The sequence below is a fragment of the Megalopta genalis genome, chromosome 8, assembly GCF_051020955.1.
Source record: "Megalopta genalis isolate 19385.01 chromosome 8, iyMegGena1_principal, whole genome shotgun sequence".
NCBI classification, from domain to species: Eukaryota; Metazoa; Arthropoda; class Insecta; order Hymenoptera; family Halictidae; genus Megalopta; species Megalopta genalis.
This window is the reverse complement of record NC_135020.1, coordinates 19169568-19190401: the sequence shown is the minus strand read 5'-3', so window position 1 is coordinate 19190401 and position 20834 is coordinate 19169568. Positions and strand designations below refer to the sequence as shown.

The window sequence follows — 20834 nt, the reverse complement described above, 5'->3', positions numbered from 1 at the left end:
TCAACAATGTACTAAAGTGAAAGTTCATTTTATTTACCTGTATTCAAAGGCATCTTGATGCTGTCAGTACTGATCGATTGAATGGAGTATAAAAATTCCTGTACCTCTACCTGTAAAAATTTAACACACATATTCATATTAAAAAAAAATGGAACGTACATTATAAATATTTTAAATAGAACACGCCTTTTCGATAAAATGCATTAAACTCGTTTAAATGGAATATTATCTTAACCTCCAGAATAGACAATTGTCAGGTCAGAAGCGAATGATGAAAATGCATAAAGTTTGAATTTTACTTAGAAGTCATAATGTCACTTGGAAAGAATTCATGATTAAATAAATCGTCGTTAACTTTAGCTCAACCATGAATTTATCGTAAATCAATACGCCTGTTCAGAGAATTTTTTTTGTTAATATAATACTGAATTACCTCGGGAAAATTCTGTCAAGAAATTGAAATAGAAGAGAACCCAGATGCGAATCGATACCTCTCACGGGATTTTACAGTTGCGCACAAATATTACAAGCGATTTCATTAAATATCACAGAAAGCGTGTAATTGCATTTTGCTATCAGCTGACTGTACCAAACTATCGAGCACTTGACAGTTCTTGCCATAGAGAGAACGGAACACAGATAGGTCGACTTCGTCTATGACGATACGTTCGAACATAATGGCGGCATCCAAGCGGGAAAATTCGAATGATTACAACTGTGTACCATTCGATTAAATACACATATTTGATACATGGTACATTTTCAAACATTTTAATTTACTCAGCATTTCCTTTATTATTTTTAATATAATTAAAAACTATTTTGAGTTGTTGCAATAAATTCTTTCCGTTTAATCATTATAAAATCACAAAATATAAATAAAAACGGCAGAATAAAACATTTTATGCCTTAAAAAGTACGTTCTGAGTTTGCAAGAGATTTTAGTCAATACACAATTAATTACGAAATACATGCGATAATAAAGATAAATCTAATTATTAATTAGAATGTAAATAATTATAACTAGAGTGAAAGTGATCAGAATGCAAGTAATCAAAATAACCGAAATCCGCCTAAAACTGAATATATCGATCATTTCACCGTTGACGCAATCGTCCATTGACGAATTTTAGTATCCCCTGCTAACATCATAATTTTCATAACAGACTCCACAATCAATACATCGTATATTTCATACATTTATATAATGTCCAAAGCAATGAGGACACTGGAAACGTAGAACAGCGCCTATGAAGATCAATTAATCATCAAAAACCAAGGTCCATCGACCGCAAATGGCAGCCAGGGTCGACGGTTTCCTTTGTGGGCCCGTAAACGATTTAAATAAAAATAAAAAATCACGCTAAAAATAGCTGGCCGGAGCGAAGAGTGGTCAGATCAGTCGGCAGTCACCTATCCCTGCTCGTTGTTCATCCTAGTTGACCTCGGGTAGGAATCTCTAATCCATGATTCCGCTACGAGCGATCGTCCATCGACACAATCAACCCGACATGGCGATGGTCTGCGGCATCGATTCTCAAACGCTGAAGGACGAGCCCCCGGGGGGTCGTCGACAATCGCCACATAATTTCACACCGGTGCCGTATTGTGAAAAATAGGCTGGTCATCTCTCCGAAACGAGGCCCGCCTGCCTTGACCCACGGTTTCGGCCGGGCGCCCGAAGCGATGGCGTTTTTTAGGGGAAACGCGCCGGTGAACGAATCGTTACGGCAGCGTCGGGACGTTTCGTTCGTCGACGCTTGAGAACCCGTGGTCCTGGCGTTTGCACGCACGCCGAACGTTTTCCCGGATGGCCCCACGGAAACCGGACACAATGGAGCTACTTCCGGCGAGCACAAGGCCAGAAATCGGACGTGGGGATCCCACCGCGCCTGTGTACCACCGCCGCGTTATCTCGCCACTGTGTTCTGCCCCCTACGGCTTGTCTATACGAATCATTCATCGAAACGGTTCTTCCATCTCGTCCCCTCCCGGCCTAGGCTTCCAGGTGTTATCCATTATTTCCACGGTTCGCGCCGATTTTGACCGTCAGTTTGATTACAGGTGCCATTCGCGGTGGACGGACGATCCCTCGATATATGTTAGGCCAGACAATTCGCTGCCGTTCGGATACAAACAGAGCCGAGTTCGCGATCAGAGGCTTCGGCTAAACATCCAGGAACCCCTTAACCCGGGAACCGGAAGTCGACGCGAAACTTGTCGCAGCGTGTACGTAAGTAGTGTCACCGTGTTTCGCTTGGTCCAGCAACGACGAATTTCAACAAATTTTCGCAGCCGATCGACAAACTCGGGGCTTCTTCCCGCGTAGAATCTTACGCGAATCTTATGTCTCGAGAAGCTTGTTTCATTGACGAAAGAGCACGATTACGCGAACTTGTCTTTCTTTTTTTTCGGTGACGTTTCATCGTTATGTAATGTTTCATACTTATTAGCACGTTCGCTGCCAACGTCACGCGAAGATCTCAAACTTTACAGGGAAATCGTCGAATTCATTTCACGAACGTTGATACGAACGTAAAGTCCTCTGGTGCATGGTAATCAGAGAATTTATAATTTTCATTTGGTAAACTACATTGAATATTTCACGAAGGATGTGCGCGCGCTGTATGTAATGAAACATTTCGTTAATGAAGACAGACAGCGGAAAGAGCGGTGGCAATGAATTATCTAAGAGTTGATTTCTCGCTAAAATGATTTTACCTTCGCGCAGAAGAGAAAATTATTCCTACAACATGAAAATGTCTGCGAAGGTTTCATTTGATTAAAATCTCCGTCGCCTGAATTGTTTATACGGATTCAAAATATAATTGATGTAACTGAAAACTGCCGGATATCAACCTCTAGACATGAATCAGCAACGAATTTATAATTTTTAATAATAGTGAATCTACTGTGTGATGTTATATCTAAAGATTGAATTGAAAAATCTTCTTGGTGATAAAACGGAGACGACAGAACATAATACTTTTACCATTGAAAGTGAAGTTACGAAAGTTATCGATTATAGAATTTTTCTTGTCGAGCAAAACAATGCGGCAAGAATATATGTATATTATCTCTGCATTGCTATCTTGTAGAGACACTGGTAGATTTCTTGATAAATCGCATAACAAATGCGCATAGTAAAGCAACGCGTGTATCCTTATTGTACACGGCTAGAGTACACATTGGCGCAAACACTTGCAAATTAAACGCTTCCTGCAAATGTAATACGCAGCGAATCAAGATAAAATTGTCTAATTTCCGGGGAACGACGTTCATTCGAAAAGTTTCTGTGCTCGGCTTGATCCGCGTGCGACGGACTTTCGAATTTATTCGGTTCAATTCTCGAGAAACCACTTGGGCCACAGTAATTATGATCTGTCATTGCGTGGGAGCGTTGTATTAGCGTTAATATCGCGCAGCCATCGAAGAATTCTGAGGTGATTCGAGGCACGCAACAATGTTATCCATGTATCATCTGGGATTCAAATGAAGCCCAGGCACGGTAATGGCTTTGTTTTGTACTACATAACGAGATGGAGGCCTGCAAAAATATATAACGGAACTTTCATAACCTGCAATATTTTTATAATAAAATCAATGCTATCAGAATACGCTTACGTAAAAGTGATTGTCGCAAGTGTCTTGACGAAGAAGGCGGCAGATTTTATAAATAAAAATTTTGATAAATATAAATCTGTAAAATTACCCAGCGAAATATTAAAATATACAGTAAATTCTCGCCAATTTTCCTACAGCTTTTAAACAAAAATGGACAATTTGGGAAGTGGAGATACGATTATTCGAGCCCCGCGGCTCATTTTTATAGTTGCCTATTGATAAACATGACAAGCCGCTTTGAGTCAATTTTACACAGTTATGTATTAGTGATTTGTTAGAGTAGCGAGAAAGTTTTTGTTTCGTACAGAAAATTAATATTAATTGTCGGCGGATTCAACAAATATTTTCTCAATTAACGCTTCTACAAGATTATCGTTAAAAAAAACTGTGTTCGTACAAACGTTCGCGAGTCTGTTGGTAACTACAGTAAATTCTCCCCAATTTTCGTTCAGATTGTGCACAAAAATGGACAATTTGAGAAGAGAAGATACGATTAATCGAGCCTTGCACCTAGTTTTTATAATCGTTGACAATCGGAAACTATAAAAACGAGCCGCGAGGTTCGAATAATCGTATCTCCTCTTCCCGAATTGTCCATTTTTGTTTACAAGCTGAAGGAAAATTGGGGAGAATTTACTGTATCCGCTAATCGCTACCGCGAAATCGGGGCAACAAATAAAATTCAATAACGTGCAATTATTAGATCATTCGTACGAAACATTGTATGTCGAGTGTGCACAAGCGTGGATACCGGTAATTACAATTCGTCGACCGTAACATTAATCATTGAATAAGCATTCATTCTGGGCAGACAAGAGCAATTACCGAGGCGATAAACCGTAACGTAATTAATAAGCGACATTTCTATATGATGTAACATTGAATGCCCGTTAATGGCAAACCACGTATGCTACGATCGAGGATCTGCTCCAATTACCGCACAATTTATCACAAACGGATAAAATTCAAATATTCGTATTATTTTCAAGGTAGACAATTGATCTGATGAACGAATGAAACTATTGAGATAAGAAAACGGTCGCATCAAAAATAATAATTAAACTCTGTCCGATGATATTAATCAGCAGCACATTTACGGCAATTAGAATTTAGCTAATTTTTAACCATTTACAACATTTTTAACAATTCAAGCCATATTTTAGCAATGAACACATAATATTATAGATCTTTGCCTGCATTACAGTTGACATGAAATTTATCAAATTATACATAAAGGAATACATAAAAGAATACATAAAGGAATTATACATAATTGAATTAACAAGAAGAATGTTATACAAACAACATATATAACAATTGCCGAAAATGTGCTGCTGATTAATATCATCGGACAGAGTTAAATTATTATTTTTGATTGATATTATATAATATAACAATAGTTATCTACAAATTGTAATCGAATTTTCAAAATTGAACGAGAACGTAAATAGTTGTTTGAACGTTCCTCTCGATATTCGCAGTTTAATTATATGCCGCGATTTTTTTTTCGAGTTTCCATCGAAAATAATGCTTTCCTTGTAACACGCTTTTCTAATTATCCAAGAGGGGATCCTTTCGCTTCGCTTTTAAATATTACCGGCCCAGAAACAATATCGAAGATGCTCTACGCGGTGCGTCGACGCGAAGCGTCTCGAGTTTGCTTTATAAAAAAGTAACTTTGAAGTCCCAACGAGATCGGGAACATTCGAAGCGCAGAGAGACAGCGCAAGGTTTCATGGAATTCCTGAGCTGCACTCACCCTGAACACCTCCACACGCTCGCACCCCCGTGAACCTTTTCTCTAACGCGATAGTATTGGCACACCGATACGCGGACCAGGTCCAGCACACGCCCGTAAACCCAACGAACCGTGTTTCCAACTTTCGAGCATTACATTATTAGTTGGCCATTACCTTTGCAGTTATCACCGCTAATACAGTTCGCTGAAACAAAATTATCCAATGAAATATTGATCACCCGAAACGACGAGGTCCCGCAACTCGCCGCCATGGTCAATTACGAACTTGTAGAGCGGTCCAATTACGTTTGGATTAATCGAATTCCATCATATTACTGTCCACGCTTTTGTACTAACGATCCTCTTCCCAAAACGGAAGAATCGGGCACGGTAATATTGCACGCACGAATTACTCGACACCCATCCCCCTCCCCCTCTGATATTAATGAATGGGCTGCGAATTTAATGAGTAGAAATTCGAAAAAACATTGGACAAATTTCATTCATTTTACTGGATTCGGAAACACGTTCTTGCTTAACGTTTAATGCTGAATGTTAACTTATTTATATTTACATTTTTATATTTTATATTAACTTGTGTGGGATTTATGCATTTATTATAAAAATAAAGAAGATTGAAAGGATTTGAGAGTATGAACGTATCACTGTCATCTTACTGAAATTATTAAAGTGAGAAAATACTTCTTTAAGTTCCTCTTGCTGCTAACTTGATTAAATTTTGGAACACGATTTTACTTAACTTCTGTTCCTCGGTGTTGATTTAAGAACTCTTTCTTGTAATCTTCGTTAGACCGCGGGTTTTATGCATTTATTATAAAAATGGGTAGGTGAAATTTGAAAGAGAAAGAAGATTGGAGTGACACCCATATGCCACCGTTGCGGCATCAAACGTGTTAGCGAAGATAATGTTCGCTCCGCCTAAAGATTCGCAGTCGAGCCATCATTGTCGCGCTTAGAGCATAACTAAAAATAATCGACGTAGACGTGTTTTTAGAAAAAGATATAAATTCTCGATTTCAGATCATCCTGATTGGAATGCCCACTTAAAACAGCGAAACCACATCAAAGAAAATGAAAAGACTTCGAAATATATCGGACGTACTTCAAACTATCACTGTCCTCGCTACGCTGAAGGTAGTTGTGAATGGTACGTTGGTCTTTCTATGAATCATTTACAGTTTAAAATCGACTGCCTCTATTCGTTAGGAATGTATATCGACGGTAAAATTATATTCGAGAAAGAATAACAAAAATACTGGCCGGGACAAACGTATGTTACACGAGGGATCTACACGATCGAAAACCCTTTGGCAGTGCGATCAGCTTAACGACCGCGGCTTCGATTCGAACCGGAGGTCCATGCTCTGAAAAATCGTTTTTGTCGGCCAGAATTCGCAAGCGATCGGAGCCACGCGTGCCGCGGACACGCTAATTAATGACAGATCGGACAAAACGCGTGATGTCATTCGCGCTTGCGAAATTACGTTTTATGCGTGTCCGTGCCGTTTGTAACGCGAGAATCTCGCGGCGATAAAATCGTGGCGGTACAACGCTCGCCCCCAAAGGAAATAACCTGATTTTTCTGAGTGCCGCGAAGAAGCGGGGGACGAGGGAGGAAATAATAATCCAGTCGCGCGAAAATAACGACAAAAAGAAACAGTACGAAACGAAACAAAACGAAACGAAACGAAACACGCACTGCGCGTTAAACGCGTTCCGAAGCGCGTGATAACGAGAGAATTGTTTTCAGGGCAAACAACGTGTAATGGCGGTTTAGGTCGGGTCGTGTATGAGAGACTTCCGGACCAACAGCTTCAAGGCTTTGACGACGATGTGGTACGTCGAATGTAGAACTAAGTTCGCTGTTTACGTTACGTATTTCCCAGCAATTTATATTTCGAATGAAAACGAAAATCTGTTACGATAGAATATTCAACTGTTTCGCCGGTTCTTTATACGGTTCTCAGCGTTGCAAGTTTTCTACAGTCGTAAATCTTTTAATTGTTCCTTTTACGACGGTCCTCTCGTTCACGGAAATCAATGTTAGCGTTAATTAAGCATTAGCCGCAGCCAATCAAGCGTTTCCGCTCGCGTCTCGTAACTCCAAGGCCGGTTCCTTGTGTACGAAGAACTGTCGTAAAGTGAATTTTATTCGAGTTTCTTGCACGGAGAGAGATTGTAATACGCTTTAGTCGACGATTCTCTTAGGTGCGAGACTCGGCGCCGCCGTTCAGGGTCCTGGAGAAATGTCAGGAGCTCTGTTTACGCGACAGAACAGCGACTAACAACTTGGTGCGGGCCTGCACCAGCTTCGACTTTCAACCTGGAAGCAGAATCGCGTCCTTCAGCGGTGCTGCCGAGTACGAAGAGAGCACTTGCTATTTGACTAGGGAACAGGCGCAACCGGAAGGGATTGGTAACCTGATGCTGGTGCCGAACAGCGTCCATTTCACGGAAGTTTGTCTTGGTTGTGAGTTTAAGATGTTGCTTGTCTCCGACTATGTAGCTGCTTGACGTCGCATCCGACTATCACTTTTTCACCGCTGTTCCTCAAATTGAACGAACCGCTTAGGAATTGTACGTTTACACAATGTGACGGTCGCGCCGGAAACATCTGAAAATTTCATCGAATTAAAGTATTCTAATCGATTAAATTAAGCTTGCAAAGCAAAATTACATAACATCGATTACTATTTCAACATTCTTATCTCTTGCGAATTTTAATAAAATCAGGAAATTTTTATGGATAGCTTAGAAATTAAATTTTACATAATTTCGTCGCCCGCATACGAGTGACGCGGCAGTAAAAAGTGTTAATGATACCTTGCCCGATTAAAGGACAATTTTTAAACTGTCGCTCAGACACGCAACGTTCCAGAAAAATATTTTCGTTTTAAATATTAACCCCTCGCACTGTAACAACCGATCAGATTCGTGATGAAGATTTCATATATAATCTACTAAATAAAGGGTCAAGGTTATTTTTATCAAGGTTATTGTTATATATTATATTATTATATATTATCCCGAAATTATGTTATTTCCGGGAAATGGGGGATTCCTGAGATTATTTGAAGGGACTTATCCCTCAGCGCAAATGCAATCCGCGGCTTCGTTTGCGAGTTATTAACGAAAAACACTGACCAATGAGAGGCGAGCTCGCCTGGCGCGAAGCGGAGAAAGCCCGGTTCCGCGCATTGGCTCGGTCGCCTAGCGCTAGGCGAGCTCGCCTCTCATTGGTCAATGTTTTTCGTAAATAATTCGCAAACGAAGCCGCGGATTGCATTTTCGCTGAGAAAAATGTTACTTCAAATGACCTCAGGAACCCCTAATTTCCCGGAAGTAACATAATTTTGGGACACCCATCATTTCTTCTACATCGAAACGAAGATTTCTCTCTTACTATAATCTAAGAATACAAATAAATAAAGACATACAAGAAACAAAAATTGTCTCGTTCTACTGGAGAAATGATTAAGGACGAACTTATTATTAAACTTATTAAATTATTAAACTAATTAAATTACTATCATAGTAACATTTTCGGACAAATATCTGTGTTAGTTCTACTTAAATGTTCAGACAAAATCGTCTTAACAAGCAGATGTCTGACCAATGATTTATTATAATGCACGTTAAATTCATTGAACTAGTTTAAATAAATTGCTAATAAACGGTTTGAATAAAATCAATGTTCTCTACACATTTTTCTTTTAGTTGAAATAACAGTGCCATGCTGCACGAATCTATCCGAGATAAATATGGTAACTTTCTGAAACGATGACCATTTATGCACATTCGTTAAGAACACTATACCGTCATTATCTGAAGCGCAACGTTCGGATGGTTTCGTGTTTGAACGGATAGTATAAATTTACCTAAGATTCTCGGATATTTGCGTTTCAAACGTTGCGTCAGCAACAATTGTAACGATCATTTTTATCTGTGAAGCTGACAGGATAGAAAGGGAGTGTCCCAACAGGCGCTACGTGTTCGAAAGACACCCGAGGAAGAAATTGAAACTCCCATTGACTGACATCAAGGAAGTTAGCGCTGCGAATAGGACCGACTGCGAGGACAGGTATTAACCGTGAAGCAAAACTTTGCTTTCAAATCGGACCACGAAAAGCGACTACCATTCGCCAGAATTCCGGGCTTAATTGAATTGCGTTCGCAACTGCTGAACCCATTGTTTTTCGTTTTCGTTCAAGATGTCTGAACGAGTTCAGCTTTATCTGTCGATCCGCGACCTACGACACGGCGCTGAGAAGCTGCGCTCTCAGTCGTTTCACGAGAAGAACTCATCCGGAATTGCTGGAAGACGATCCAAACTCTGACTATCTGGAGAACACGTGTCTGAACGGTACGTTCGATCGGATCCTGAGAGATTCGAAGCAGAGAGTATAATCGACTGTTTTATCCGGCAGCGGAGCGTCGTTGCGACGGCTTAGCCGTTTTCGTGAAAGAGGAGAATAAGCGTCTTCGAGGACCGTTCGAAGTCGACATCTACACGAACCTGACGCTGGACGAGTGTCAAGCCCTTTGCCTGAGAGCCGAGAAGTATTTCTGCCGGAGCGTCGAATTCGATGAACAGACAAGACAATGCGTCATCTCGGAAGAGGATTCGGTCTCCCAAAAGGACGACATCGGGATCAGCAGCAGCCCCAGCCATCATTTCTACGACTTGGTTTGTTTGGACAATCGTAAGTGTATTTCTCGAAGGAATTTTCAATGTTCGTTTATACGTCTGCACTTGTGAAGATTGCAATCATCTGTTACTCTTCTTATGCTTTGTATTATTGCTCATCGTTTAGAGATCCGACTTGTTACAAACAACGCAGGAATACGATTTGGTAAATTGTGAAATGTTTTAACAATTTTGTTGACATTGTTCATGTGGTGCTAACAATATTATCCTAACACCAGTGCTACTTTTATCCTTCATAGTTTGAGACCGTTCAAATAACACTTGTGCTAACATCGAATGAATATAGTTCAGAATGATGAAAAACCAAATGTTTTAAGTGCTGTCTTAAATTCAATTGAAATGGATTTGTAGAAGAATTCTGAATCCATTTAATTCATCGCCTTTAAGGAAATCTTTGAGCAAAGACGACACACTAGCTGACCAAAATGATTTTTGCCGTCGTATTTCTCTTTACGCGAATATATATTAAAAATACCTGTTGATTTATTATATTTTGCGTCATTCATATCTATTTATGATTATTTATTGCTTGCTTGCTCGTTTAAATAAGAACTGAAAAGATTTCGGAAAAATTAGAGAATAAATAAAAATTACACGTTAATAAAATTGACGCGCAACGTTAATTGGTATTTGCAGATTTTGGAAATATAAATATATTTACTTGTAAAAGCTGACTTTTCAAAAACTGACCAATTGTGTTTATGAACATACAAAATGCATATTGTGTAATTATAACTATAATTATATGTGAATACATATAATACATCATAGTTATAAAAATGATACATCATACTTCTATCGAGTCTGTGATTCCTATTTTTCATTACTTTCAGTATTACATATAACTATATACTAACTACACCATAACTACTATATCCGTCATTACTATAGACTTACAATTTATAGAATATGCGCAGATATACAGGGTGTATGAAAAATCATGAAACAACCAGTCAGGGGATGATTCTACATGGATAAATAAGACGAAAAGAAACAGCAATATTTTTTTCATTTAAAACTACGTTTTAGAGAAAAATAAGTTTAAAGATTTGTCAGGTTTGTATGACTTGTAGTATGACAAGAAGTAGAATTGGTATACGATGGTCAGACGCGCCACTTGATTCCTATTCAATAGTATTATTCTTCCAATCTATTTTTTTCTCGAAAACGAAACCCTCAAATGAAAAAGAAAATGTTATCCTTTTTTTCAATTTATTTTTGCATGTAGAATCATCCCCTTGGCCGATTGTACCACGATCTTTCACCCACTCTGTATAAATATAAAATTGTAACACATGTATAAAAGATACGCAATGTGTGTATTCAATTAGAAGAAAATATTACGACAGAAATCATTTCGCTCCTCTAGAATCACGTTTTAAACCGCTGCGTCTAATAACGTCTACGAGTGTTCAAATTGTACCAGCTCTCAACATAAATGTTTCAAAAGTCGGGATGGGTAAAGATAAAAAGCGGACGTGTCGATCCTTTAATAAGAGGGGAAAGATCAATTGACGCTTCGCAAGGCTTCATCAATACCCACTTATGAAGCGTAGATCCATCCATAGCACGTGGCTCCGAGTATCCGGACAGCAGCTCGACGTCGCATCTGTTCTCCGACGGGCGCCGTCCGGACACTGCCTTCCAAAGATACCGAAACTCTCGCTTGAGCGGGGAGTTTCACTCGGAAATCACTGGCCGCAGCTTGAGCGAATGCCTGGACGAATGCCTTCGGCAGACCAGCTTCCAATGTCGGAGCGCGGTCTACTCGGAGCACTACCACACCTGTCGCCTGAGTCGATTCAATCAACGAGACGGCCACAGGATCATCTACGACGCCGATTACGATTACTATGAGAATCTTATGCGTGAGTTTCAGGTCCACGACAATTTTCAGAGGCCGGATAACACTTACACGGAGAACTGTGACTCTTTGCTTTTATTGCAAACATCGCGGTGTTTAGTTTATCGCTAGTTCAGTAGATTATGGTACTTCGTGAAATAATTTTGCAACAATTTTTTTTAATTTATTTATTTAATGCCGCATCTGCTTAACTGCAATTAGCGATCACTTGTGGGATAACATTTGTAGGTTACATGTAGTGTGATGAACAATAGTTTTGCATTACATTTTACATTATCTTCTTAATCTTTTGCAACAACGTTTATATTACGAAATTCGCGAAATAGTTCTACAATAGAGTTTACTTTACTTTATGAAATAGTTTTGCAACAATCAGGCTTTTTTCAGTGTCTCGGTCAAAATCGAAGCATCTAGAACCAAACTTATGGAAAATCTGTTGGACATGTTACACCTAAAGTATTTACGATGTTATTCGTCCATTTTAATAATTTCGGTAAATTCTCTCCAATTGTCCATCAGCTTGTAAACGAAAATGGACGATTTGGGAAGAGCTTGCGACTCGTTTTTATAATTGTCGACAATCGGCGGCTATAAAAACGCGCCACGAGGCTCGAATAATCGTATCTCCTGTTCCCAAATTGTCCATTTTTGTTTGCTTTCTGAGGGACAATTTGGGAGAATTTACTGTACCTGTACATCGTGTTTTGTCCGTACGTTCGGTTAGTCGCCTAACGTACATGCGCGACCGAACCATTGTACGCTCGATTCGCGCTTCCTACGGCAAATTAATGACGTGGAAGGGTCTCTAGTAGTCTTAGAGAACTTTATTTTTTGTGTTGTACTCTCTGCGAGCGCTGGTGGAAGAATGCTCTTCCAACGCTGGAAAGTCGTGGAAGAGCACCCGTGGATGGAGGTAGATTGTTTATTATTGGTCAAGGCACGAATCACCCCTTGGAGGGGGGTGTCTGCCTTGACCCTTGTTGGGGCCTGAGAGGGTTTCCCCAATGGTGGGACCTTTTTATGGCCCTTGTCTCTGGACGCAACACATCGTACTTGACGTGTAGCGAGAAACGTAGAATTAATTATTTAATACTAACTTTTAATATTATACTTTTAATATATTTAATATTAATACTAAAATTTAATACTAATTATCTTTGTTTATGACGGATTAAATGCACAGGAAATAAGGTTTAGCAATCAAAAATATCGCTCCCATTCGTTTGGTTCTAAATGGCTCAATTGTAATAACAGAACTAATTAAAAAGACGTCGCCTCCGAGGATTTAGTATAACATTAGATTGGTATTCTACGAGTAGATCAATATCTGGATGGAGATCGAGACAGTCCAGCATACAGGCCGGATCCCCTGGGCCAGGATACAAACTTTGGTCGGCCATCTTTGGGAAGACCTGGTTAGACACGATTTTAATATTGATTTTAATATTGATTAAAGTTTCACCTATAAGAGTCAATCTCTCGGTCCTCGAATTGTCTTCGGGAGAAGAATTCGGCCATTATAGTAAATTCTCCCTAATTGACCATCAGCTTGAAAACAAAAATGGACAATTTGGGAAGCGGAGGTACGATTATTCGTGCCTTGCAGTTCATTTTTACAGTTACCGATTGTCAACAACTATAAATGTACATATACAGAGTTAAAAATGTCTCAAAAATATCCCGTAATCCCGAAATGGGAAGATCCTGAGGTCATTTGAAGTATCTTTTTCCTTAGCAAAAATACAATCCGCGGTTTCGTTTACGAGTTATTAACGAAAAACAGTGACCAATGAGAGGCGAGCTCGGTTGGCGCGAGACAGCCGAACCAATAAGCGGAACCGGGCTTCGTGCGCTCGTTGCCTGGACCGCCTCGCGCCAATCGAGCTCGCCTCTTATTGGTCGCAACGGCCACGAAACGCGGCAGCCGTATTCGCTCTCTGATTGGTGAGCGTTTTTCGTTGATAACTCGTAAACGAAAAAAAAAGTCGCAGATTGCATTCCCGTTAAGAAAAAAGTTACTTCAAATGACCTTATATTATTATACAAAGAAATGCCTTGCAAACCAGAAATGGAGATTCCCGAGGTCATTTGAAGTAATGGTCAATTATATATATATAATAATAATATATATTATAATTATATATATATATATATATATATATATATATATATATATTATAATAATCGTATCTCCTCTTCCCAAATTGACCATGTTAGTCCACAACCTGAGTGCCACTTAGGGAGAATTTACTGCATCTCTTTCTAGACACAGTAAGGTTCATTATTTCTCTAAATGACCTCTAAAGAGCGATTGATCAAATTGAATTGAGCATCAACTATTTCTACGAAACCTGTACGAATTGACACGATTATGTATATCGTTCAAGAGGAACTTACTTCTTGTGCAGGATACCCAGACGACTACGACAAAGGGTACAGCAGCAGCGTGAAGCCAGACCGATACCCGGATCGTCATCCGGATCGCTACCCTGATCGTTACCCTGACCGCTATCCAGACCGGTACCCGGATCGTTACCCTGACAGATATCCGGATCGTTATCCCGACAAGTATCCCGACCGCTATCCCGACAAATACCCGGATCGCTATCCCGACAAATACCCGGATCGCTATCCCGACAAATATCCGGATCGCTATCCCGACAAGTATCCGGACAGATACCCCGACAAGTACCCGGATCGTTTTCCAAGCGACAGATACCCGGACCGATATCCTATGACCGGCCAATACCCGATAGGAGCTCCGACAGACCCGTACCCCGATCCCATAGATCGATACCCTATCAACGATCGTTATCCTGGCGGCGATCGTTATCCCGGAGGAGATCGGTATCACACGGTAGATCGCTATCCGAGCGATCGTTATCCCATTAATCCGATGACCGATCGATATCCGTCCTCGGACAGATACCCAATTTCTGATCGATTCCCAATCAGAGGTGGCGATCGACGTCCCGTTTCCGCTGATCGATACCCTGTCCCGGATCCAGCCATTGACAGATACCCCACGAGCAATCGGTATCCGACCAGTGTCGCCGGTCGGTATCCCAGCCGTTATCCCAGCGAGACCGATCGCTATCCCAACACGATCGATCGTTATCCGATTCCGGAGGATCCTCTGGACCGGTATCCTACAGCTTTAGGCGGCGCCAGGCCTCACGCTGATCGATATCCTATTAGCGAGAGATACCCAGATAAGGACCTTTATCCGAGCCGGTAAGCTAAGAGGGAAGGTATTGTTACCTCATTGTGACCGGATTATGCCGGGCTTAGCGTTCGGATCCGAAGAAGGACCCAGGGATTTCAAAATAATCTCGTTCGTATCGTTGATTCTTTTGTTCGATGTGAAACGAGATGTTACGAGTGATGACGATTGATTCCGTGCGTTTGCAACGTGATCGAGTCGGCGATGTTCGAAGTTGATGTAAAATGTTAATACTTTGCGTGGGAGAGACTGTGGGGAGATTGCTTTGAACGTTATTATTAATAGTATGACTGTCGCACGAACAGCCTAACAAATTTCATGAAATTATGGTATTTTATTTAATCGAAGTAAAATTGAAAAGTTAAATTGTGTGACATCGATTGTTTTGTTAAGATTCTTATATTTCTCGGGTTTTAATCAAATAATAGCATGATACATTAGACCAAAAATTCGCTTTCAATCCAAGCAAATATTTTCGTCACCCACATATAAAAATGACAAATAAATTTATATATATATACATATAATAAATTTATTATTAAATTTTTATTTATATATAATAAATTTATTATTAAATTTTTATCTATATATAATAAATTTATAATATAATAAATATAATAAATCTTAATCTTAATCTTATCTTTATTTTGTATATATATATCAAATGAATAACATTCGTAAATTATCAATTAGGTGAACGTTCAAAGATGTCGAAGATAGCGCCTGACTGCAAAGTGTTAAAAGAATCCTTAAATAATGTTGCATTATTTCTAATCGCCCGAACCTCTTACAAGAGAAATATGGATTTCCTGTTAGTCACGATCAAGCCTAAAGATTTGCTCTCCAAATGTAAAATGGTAGATGAATATTGAAAAAGAACGAGACTGTTTACCACTTTTTACTTTCATCGACAATACAGTAATTTCTCCCTAATTCGCGCTCAGATTGTGCACAAAACTGGACAATTTGGGAAGAGGAGACACGATTATTCGAGCCTTGCATCTCGTTTTTATAGTCAATGACAATCGGTACATATGTACTATGCTATCGTATATACTATAATATAATACTATATATACTATAGTATTATACAGGGTGTCTCAAAATTATGGTACTTCCGGGAAATGAGAGGTTCCTGAGATTTTGTGCACAATCCGAGCGGGAATTTAGAAGAAATTACTGCGTTCCCTTCGAAAGCACACGAATAACATCAGAAATATCTTTGCTACGACAAGGTTTCCTCAGCCGTCGCAACCAGCTGGTTACCCGGCTGGTTACCCAGCCAGCTACCCGATCGACGACGTGTACCCGCAGCCACATCCCGATAGGACCCATTACGCGGGCGCAGGGCCGAATCGACCGTTGGGTTTCGGCGGATACAACAACGACGGTAGCATAATCGGAGGCGGGTACATCGGCGAAGGCGGTGTGTTCAACTCCAGACCGTTCGGCACCAGCGGCGGGCCCATCATCGGACGGCCGCCATTGGTTTCCAGATGCGACGAGCAGGACAACTTCCGGCAAGTCGGGCCCCATACCAGGGTCCGGAAACCGTTCGTCAGACGGTACACCACAGCTTCCTCTTTGGCTCAGTGCGAAAGGGAGTGCGCGGATGCCAGGGACTTCGTCTGCAGGTCGTTCAACTACCGGCCGTACGCGGCACCCTACGGCGCCGAAAGGGACAACTGCGAGCTGAGCGACCGCGACTCCAGGGACATGGACATGGGCAATCCGGTGTACTACGACACCGGGTCCGATTACGACTTCTACGAGAGGAACAACGGCCGGCAGGGCGTCGACGCGGAGTGCCTCGACGGTAAGCGTCGTGACCGGTCTAGGACGCCAGCCTCGTGGGTCTTACGGAGAGGTTTGCGCCGCGATGGAATGCTCGGCACGTGGAAATGATTTGATACAGATCCCAATTATTGTACAGACATTGTCGAACTAGCTTGGAGAAATAAACCGTCTGTTTTTTCCACGTTACACACACTTTTCTTTCTACTGGTTCTTGTTGCACGTCCGTCGTCCTCGGGGTAGCATTTGCCGTGCAAGCGTGGAAAAAGGGGAAACGTGCGCACGTGATCGTTCCTTCGAATTCGGCCCGAAGTAGATCGCGGACCTTTTATGCGACACAACTCGCATCGAATTCTTTTCTCAATGGGATGGCGGAGCAGGGTTACCGTGGAGTTACCAATTACTGTGCCTTCGATTTGTTTTCGGGCATAATTTACTTTATATATATTACATTCTTATTACACGCTGACAAATAATAATACATATTATATAATTATAGTTATATATTATATATATTATATACTATAAATATATAATATATATCACATTACAATATAATTTTTTACTGACAAATAATAATATATATTATATAATTATAATAATATTATCAACAAAATAATGGAATAAGAAAATTTAATATGTCTTATTCGGGAATTATATTATATACTATAATTATAATATATTATACTATAATTATAAAAATTATATTGTAATGTGATATATATATATATATATATATATATATATATATATATATATCACATTACAATATAATTTTTTACTGACAAATAATAATATTATCGACAAAATAATGGAATAACAAAATTTAACATGTCTTATTCGAGAAATGTGAAGAAACGTGACTTATGCCCGAAAAGGGCTCACCAAAGACACAGCAATTGATCACCCCACGGTAATCGGCGTCGCTGCTCTAATTTGAACGATTTGGAACAGTGTATCCGTATTCCTTGATTATCGTCACGGTTTAAATCCCATCTACTCGCAGTTATCGTAAATGCGTAAAATCCGCGATCTACTCGTCAGCGTCGAATCAGCGTAAATCAGTTTTGAACCTTCGTTACGACGATATTCGCTCGAGAAACTTAAAAAATTCAAAACCGAAACATTTCCGATAACGCGATTGTTTCGATGCGCGAACTACCCTCTGCCTCTGTAAATTGATAAATAATCGAAAGAAATGTTCGACGCGAGAAACTCTGATTTTTCAGCTGTTTCTCGAACGATTTGCGACATCGGGACGCGAGGATAATCGTAGCGACTGCAGTAAATTCTCCTCGATTTTCCTTCAGCTTGTAAACAAAAATGGAGAATCTGGGAAGAGGAGATACGATTATTCGAGCCTCGCGGCACATTTTTATAATTTCCGATTGTCAACAATTATAAAAACGTGGCGCGAGGCTCGAGTAATCGTATCTCCTCTTTCCAAATTTTATTTATAAGCTGGAGGAAAATTTGGAAAATTACTGTACAGCAATGTCTCCCTTACTGACGCTCAGATCGTCCACGAAAATGGACAATTTGGAAAGAGGAGATACGATTACTCGAGCCTTGCGGCTCGTTTTTATAATCGTTGACAATTCGTAACTATAAAAACAAACCTCAAGGCTCGAATAATCGTATCTCCTCTTCCCAAATTGTCCATTTTTGTGGACAATCCGGGCGTCAATTAGAGAGACATTACTGTATTTTCATTCTCGCGATGCGACGCAATCTATTCCGTTGATCCGAGACCCTTGTGCAACCCCGTTAATAACATTATCGAAATTGGAGGAATATCGGGGCGAACTCTAAGGCCGGGTTTTATCCAAAGCTCTAATCGATAGGAAAAGTTATAATGGTGAATTCACATATATCTGATCGTTCTAGTGAGTCAAGTCTGTAGCGAGGACGGGATGGAATTTACATTACGGACACCGGAAGGATTCATCGGTCGGATTTACACTTACGGATATTATGACCGCTGCTTCTTCCGTGGGAACGGAGGCACCGTGAACGTGTTACGAATCAGCGGTCCTCAGGGTTATCCTGAATGCGGCACTCAAAGAGTAAGGAATCTCATTATCTTAATATATAGTGCGGCACGTATTACGTTGGTGCACGCGAAATTACGGTCCGCGCACAGCGGCTCCAATGAAAGGATCTTTTGCTTCGCAACTGTGCCGTTTGATTAACATCATTCTCCATACATTCGAATGAATGGAAATTTGCTGACGACGGATCCGCCGGATGCAGAAGATGGGATAAAATATGATAGCTTTATTCGTGCGCCGCTATAGGGATGCTTCTGCAAAGTAAGCATTGCGTAACAGGGTTGCGCTTTTCAGTCCCATACGTATATGTATAGCCGGGCTAAAGATAAAACTAATTACTAGATCTCTGTGTTCGAAGTTTCCGCCGAAGTTTCCGCATTGGTTGCAACAAATTGGAGCTAAGAAGAAAGTTGTCCCTTGCCATAACAATTTTAGCACGTTGGTTATATCGCGACAGTATTCTGAGATTCTCCCTTTCGCTGCGAATGCATATACAGGGTGTCCCAAAATTATGGTATTTCCGAGAAACGAGGGATTCCTGAGGTGATTCGAAGCAACTTTTTCCTTCACAAAAATTTTCTCCGAGGCATCGTTAACGAATTATTCATGAAAACCACTGACCAATGTGGGACGAGTTCGCTCGGCGCTAGGGGACCGAGCCAATGAGCGAAACCGAGCTCCGTGCGCTCGTTGGCTCGGCCACCGCGCGCCAGCCAGGCTCGCCTCCCATTGGTCACTGTTTTTCGTTAATAACTCGTAAACGAAGTCGCGGATTGCATTTTCGCTGAGGAAAAAGTTACTTCAAATAACCTCAGAAACCTCTCATTTCCCGGAAGTACCATAATTTTGGGACACCCTGTATATACATATTTTACTAGTCCATGTTATATTATGGTCATAAATTATCAAACGATAATAGCAATTACAATGGCTGACAAAGGTGCCCAAAAGTGGCAAAAAGGCCCAAAAGCCCACATAATCTTTTAAAACGCAATAACTGTTTTCAAAACTGAACTGAATGACTTGTATCTTTTTTAGATGATAGAAGGACTAGTCTACTAGACGCTGGCTAAAAAACTTTTTTTAAATTTTCCTATTACTTGGAATAAAAAGAAAAAATTAAAATCCCTCGTCACAAAATTGAGCGCACACCTTTTAAAACGCAATAACTTTTTGAAAACTGAACTAAGTGACTTAAATTTTTTATTAGATGATACAGAGACCAATCTAGTAGTCGATGACCAAAATGCCTTTTTTTAATTTTGCTGTTACTTGGGATGACAAAAAAAATTTTGAAAACTCTCGTTTTTTAACTTTCTTATCTGAGCATATAATAAAATTTTTTAAAATGCCTAATTTGTATGCGTGCTGAAAATTTCATCGAAATCGATTAACCCAGAGTCGAGCTACAGGCGTTGAAAGATTTTAAAAACTGCTTAAAAATTTCTTGCAGTTTCTAATCAAAATCGTGATAAAACTACAATGTTTGCGATCTTTAATTTGTTGTAAATCATAACAACGTGAATCGATTTCGATGAAATTTTCAACACGCATACTAGTCACCGTGATCTACGAAAGACATTTTTTAAATTTTCGTTACAGGCTCAGATAAAAAAAGTTAAAAGACGAGAAACTTCTACATTTTTGTCATTCCAAGTAACTAGCAAAATTAAAAAGAAAAGCACTTCAGTCATCCTCTGGTAGACTAGTCCCTCTATCATCTAAAAAAATTCAAGTCATTTAGTTCAATCTTAAAATAGTTATTGCAAGACACTTTCAATGTCTTCGAAATACCGCAAATAATTTACGAA

The 20834-nt window shown here is 40.0% G+C and overlaps 2 protein-coding genes across 8 annotated transcripts in view; one reads left to right on the top strand and one right to left on the bottom strand.

Annotated features, from left to right (window-relative positions):
* Positions 1-613, bottom strand: part of LOC117217682 (multiple PDZ domain protein) — a 233891-nt gene extending 233278 nt beyond the window's left edge. For 2 of the 3 annotated variants that reach the window (XM_076524160.1, XM_076524161.1), the window contains exons 1-2: positions 434-612; positions 38-110 (exon numbers count right to left, since the gene is read on the bottom strand). In XM_076524160.1, coding sequence (XP_076380275.1) covers positions 38-53 — 16 coding nt within the window. In that variant the 5' untranslated portion in view covers positions 54-110; positions 434-612. Of the gene's footprint in view, positions 1-37; positions 111-433 lie in introns of all 3 variants that reach the window. The other variant, XM_076524162.1, reaches the window with a different exon arrangement.
* A 1209-nt stretch (positions 614-1822) lies between these two features.
* Positions 1823-20834, top strand: part of nompA (no mechanoreceptor potential A) — a 28469-nt gene continuing 9457 nt past the window's right edge. Inside the window, exons 1-13 of one of the 5 annotated variants that reach the window (XM_076524157.1) lie at positions 1823-2008; positions 2065-2229; positions 6404-6530; positions 7134-7219; positions 7592-7853; positions 9335-9464; positions 9595-9746; positions 9811-10086; positions 11648-11959; positions 13275-13370; positions 14364-15189; positions 16414-16994; positions 18860-19038. In XM_076524157.1, coding sequence (XP_076380272.1) covers positions 6455-6530; positions 7134-7219; positions 7592-7853; positions 9335-9464; positions 9595-9746; positions 9811-10086; positions 11648-11959; positions 13275-13370; positions 14364-15189; positions 16414-16994; positions 18860-19038 — 2976 coding nt within the window. In that variant the 5' untranslated portion in view covers positions 1823-2008; positions 2065-2229; positions 6404-6454. Of the gene's footprint in view, positions 2009-2064; positions 2234-6403; positions 6531-7133; positions 7220-7591; positions 7854-9334; positions 9465-9594; positions 9747-9810; positions 10087-11647; positions 11960-13274; positions 13371-14363; positions 15190-16413; positions 16995-18859; positions 19039-20834 lie in introns of all 5 variants that reach the window. The other 4 variants (XM_076524156.1, XM_033465458.2, XM_076524158.1 and 1 more) reach the window with 4 other exon arrangements.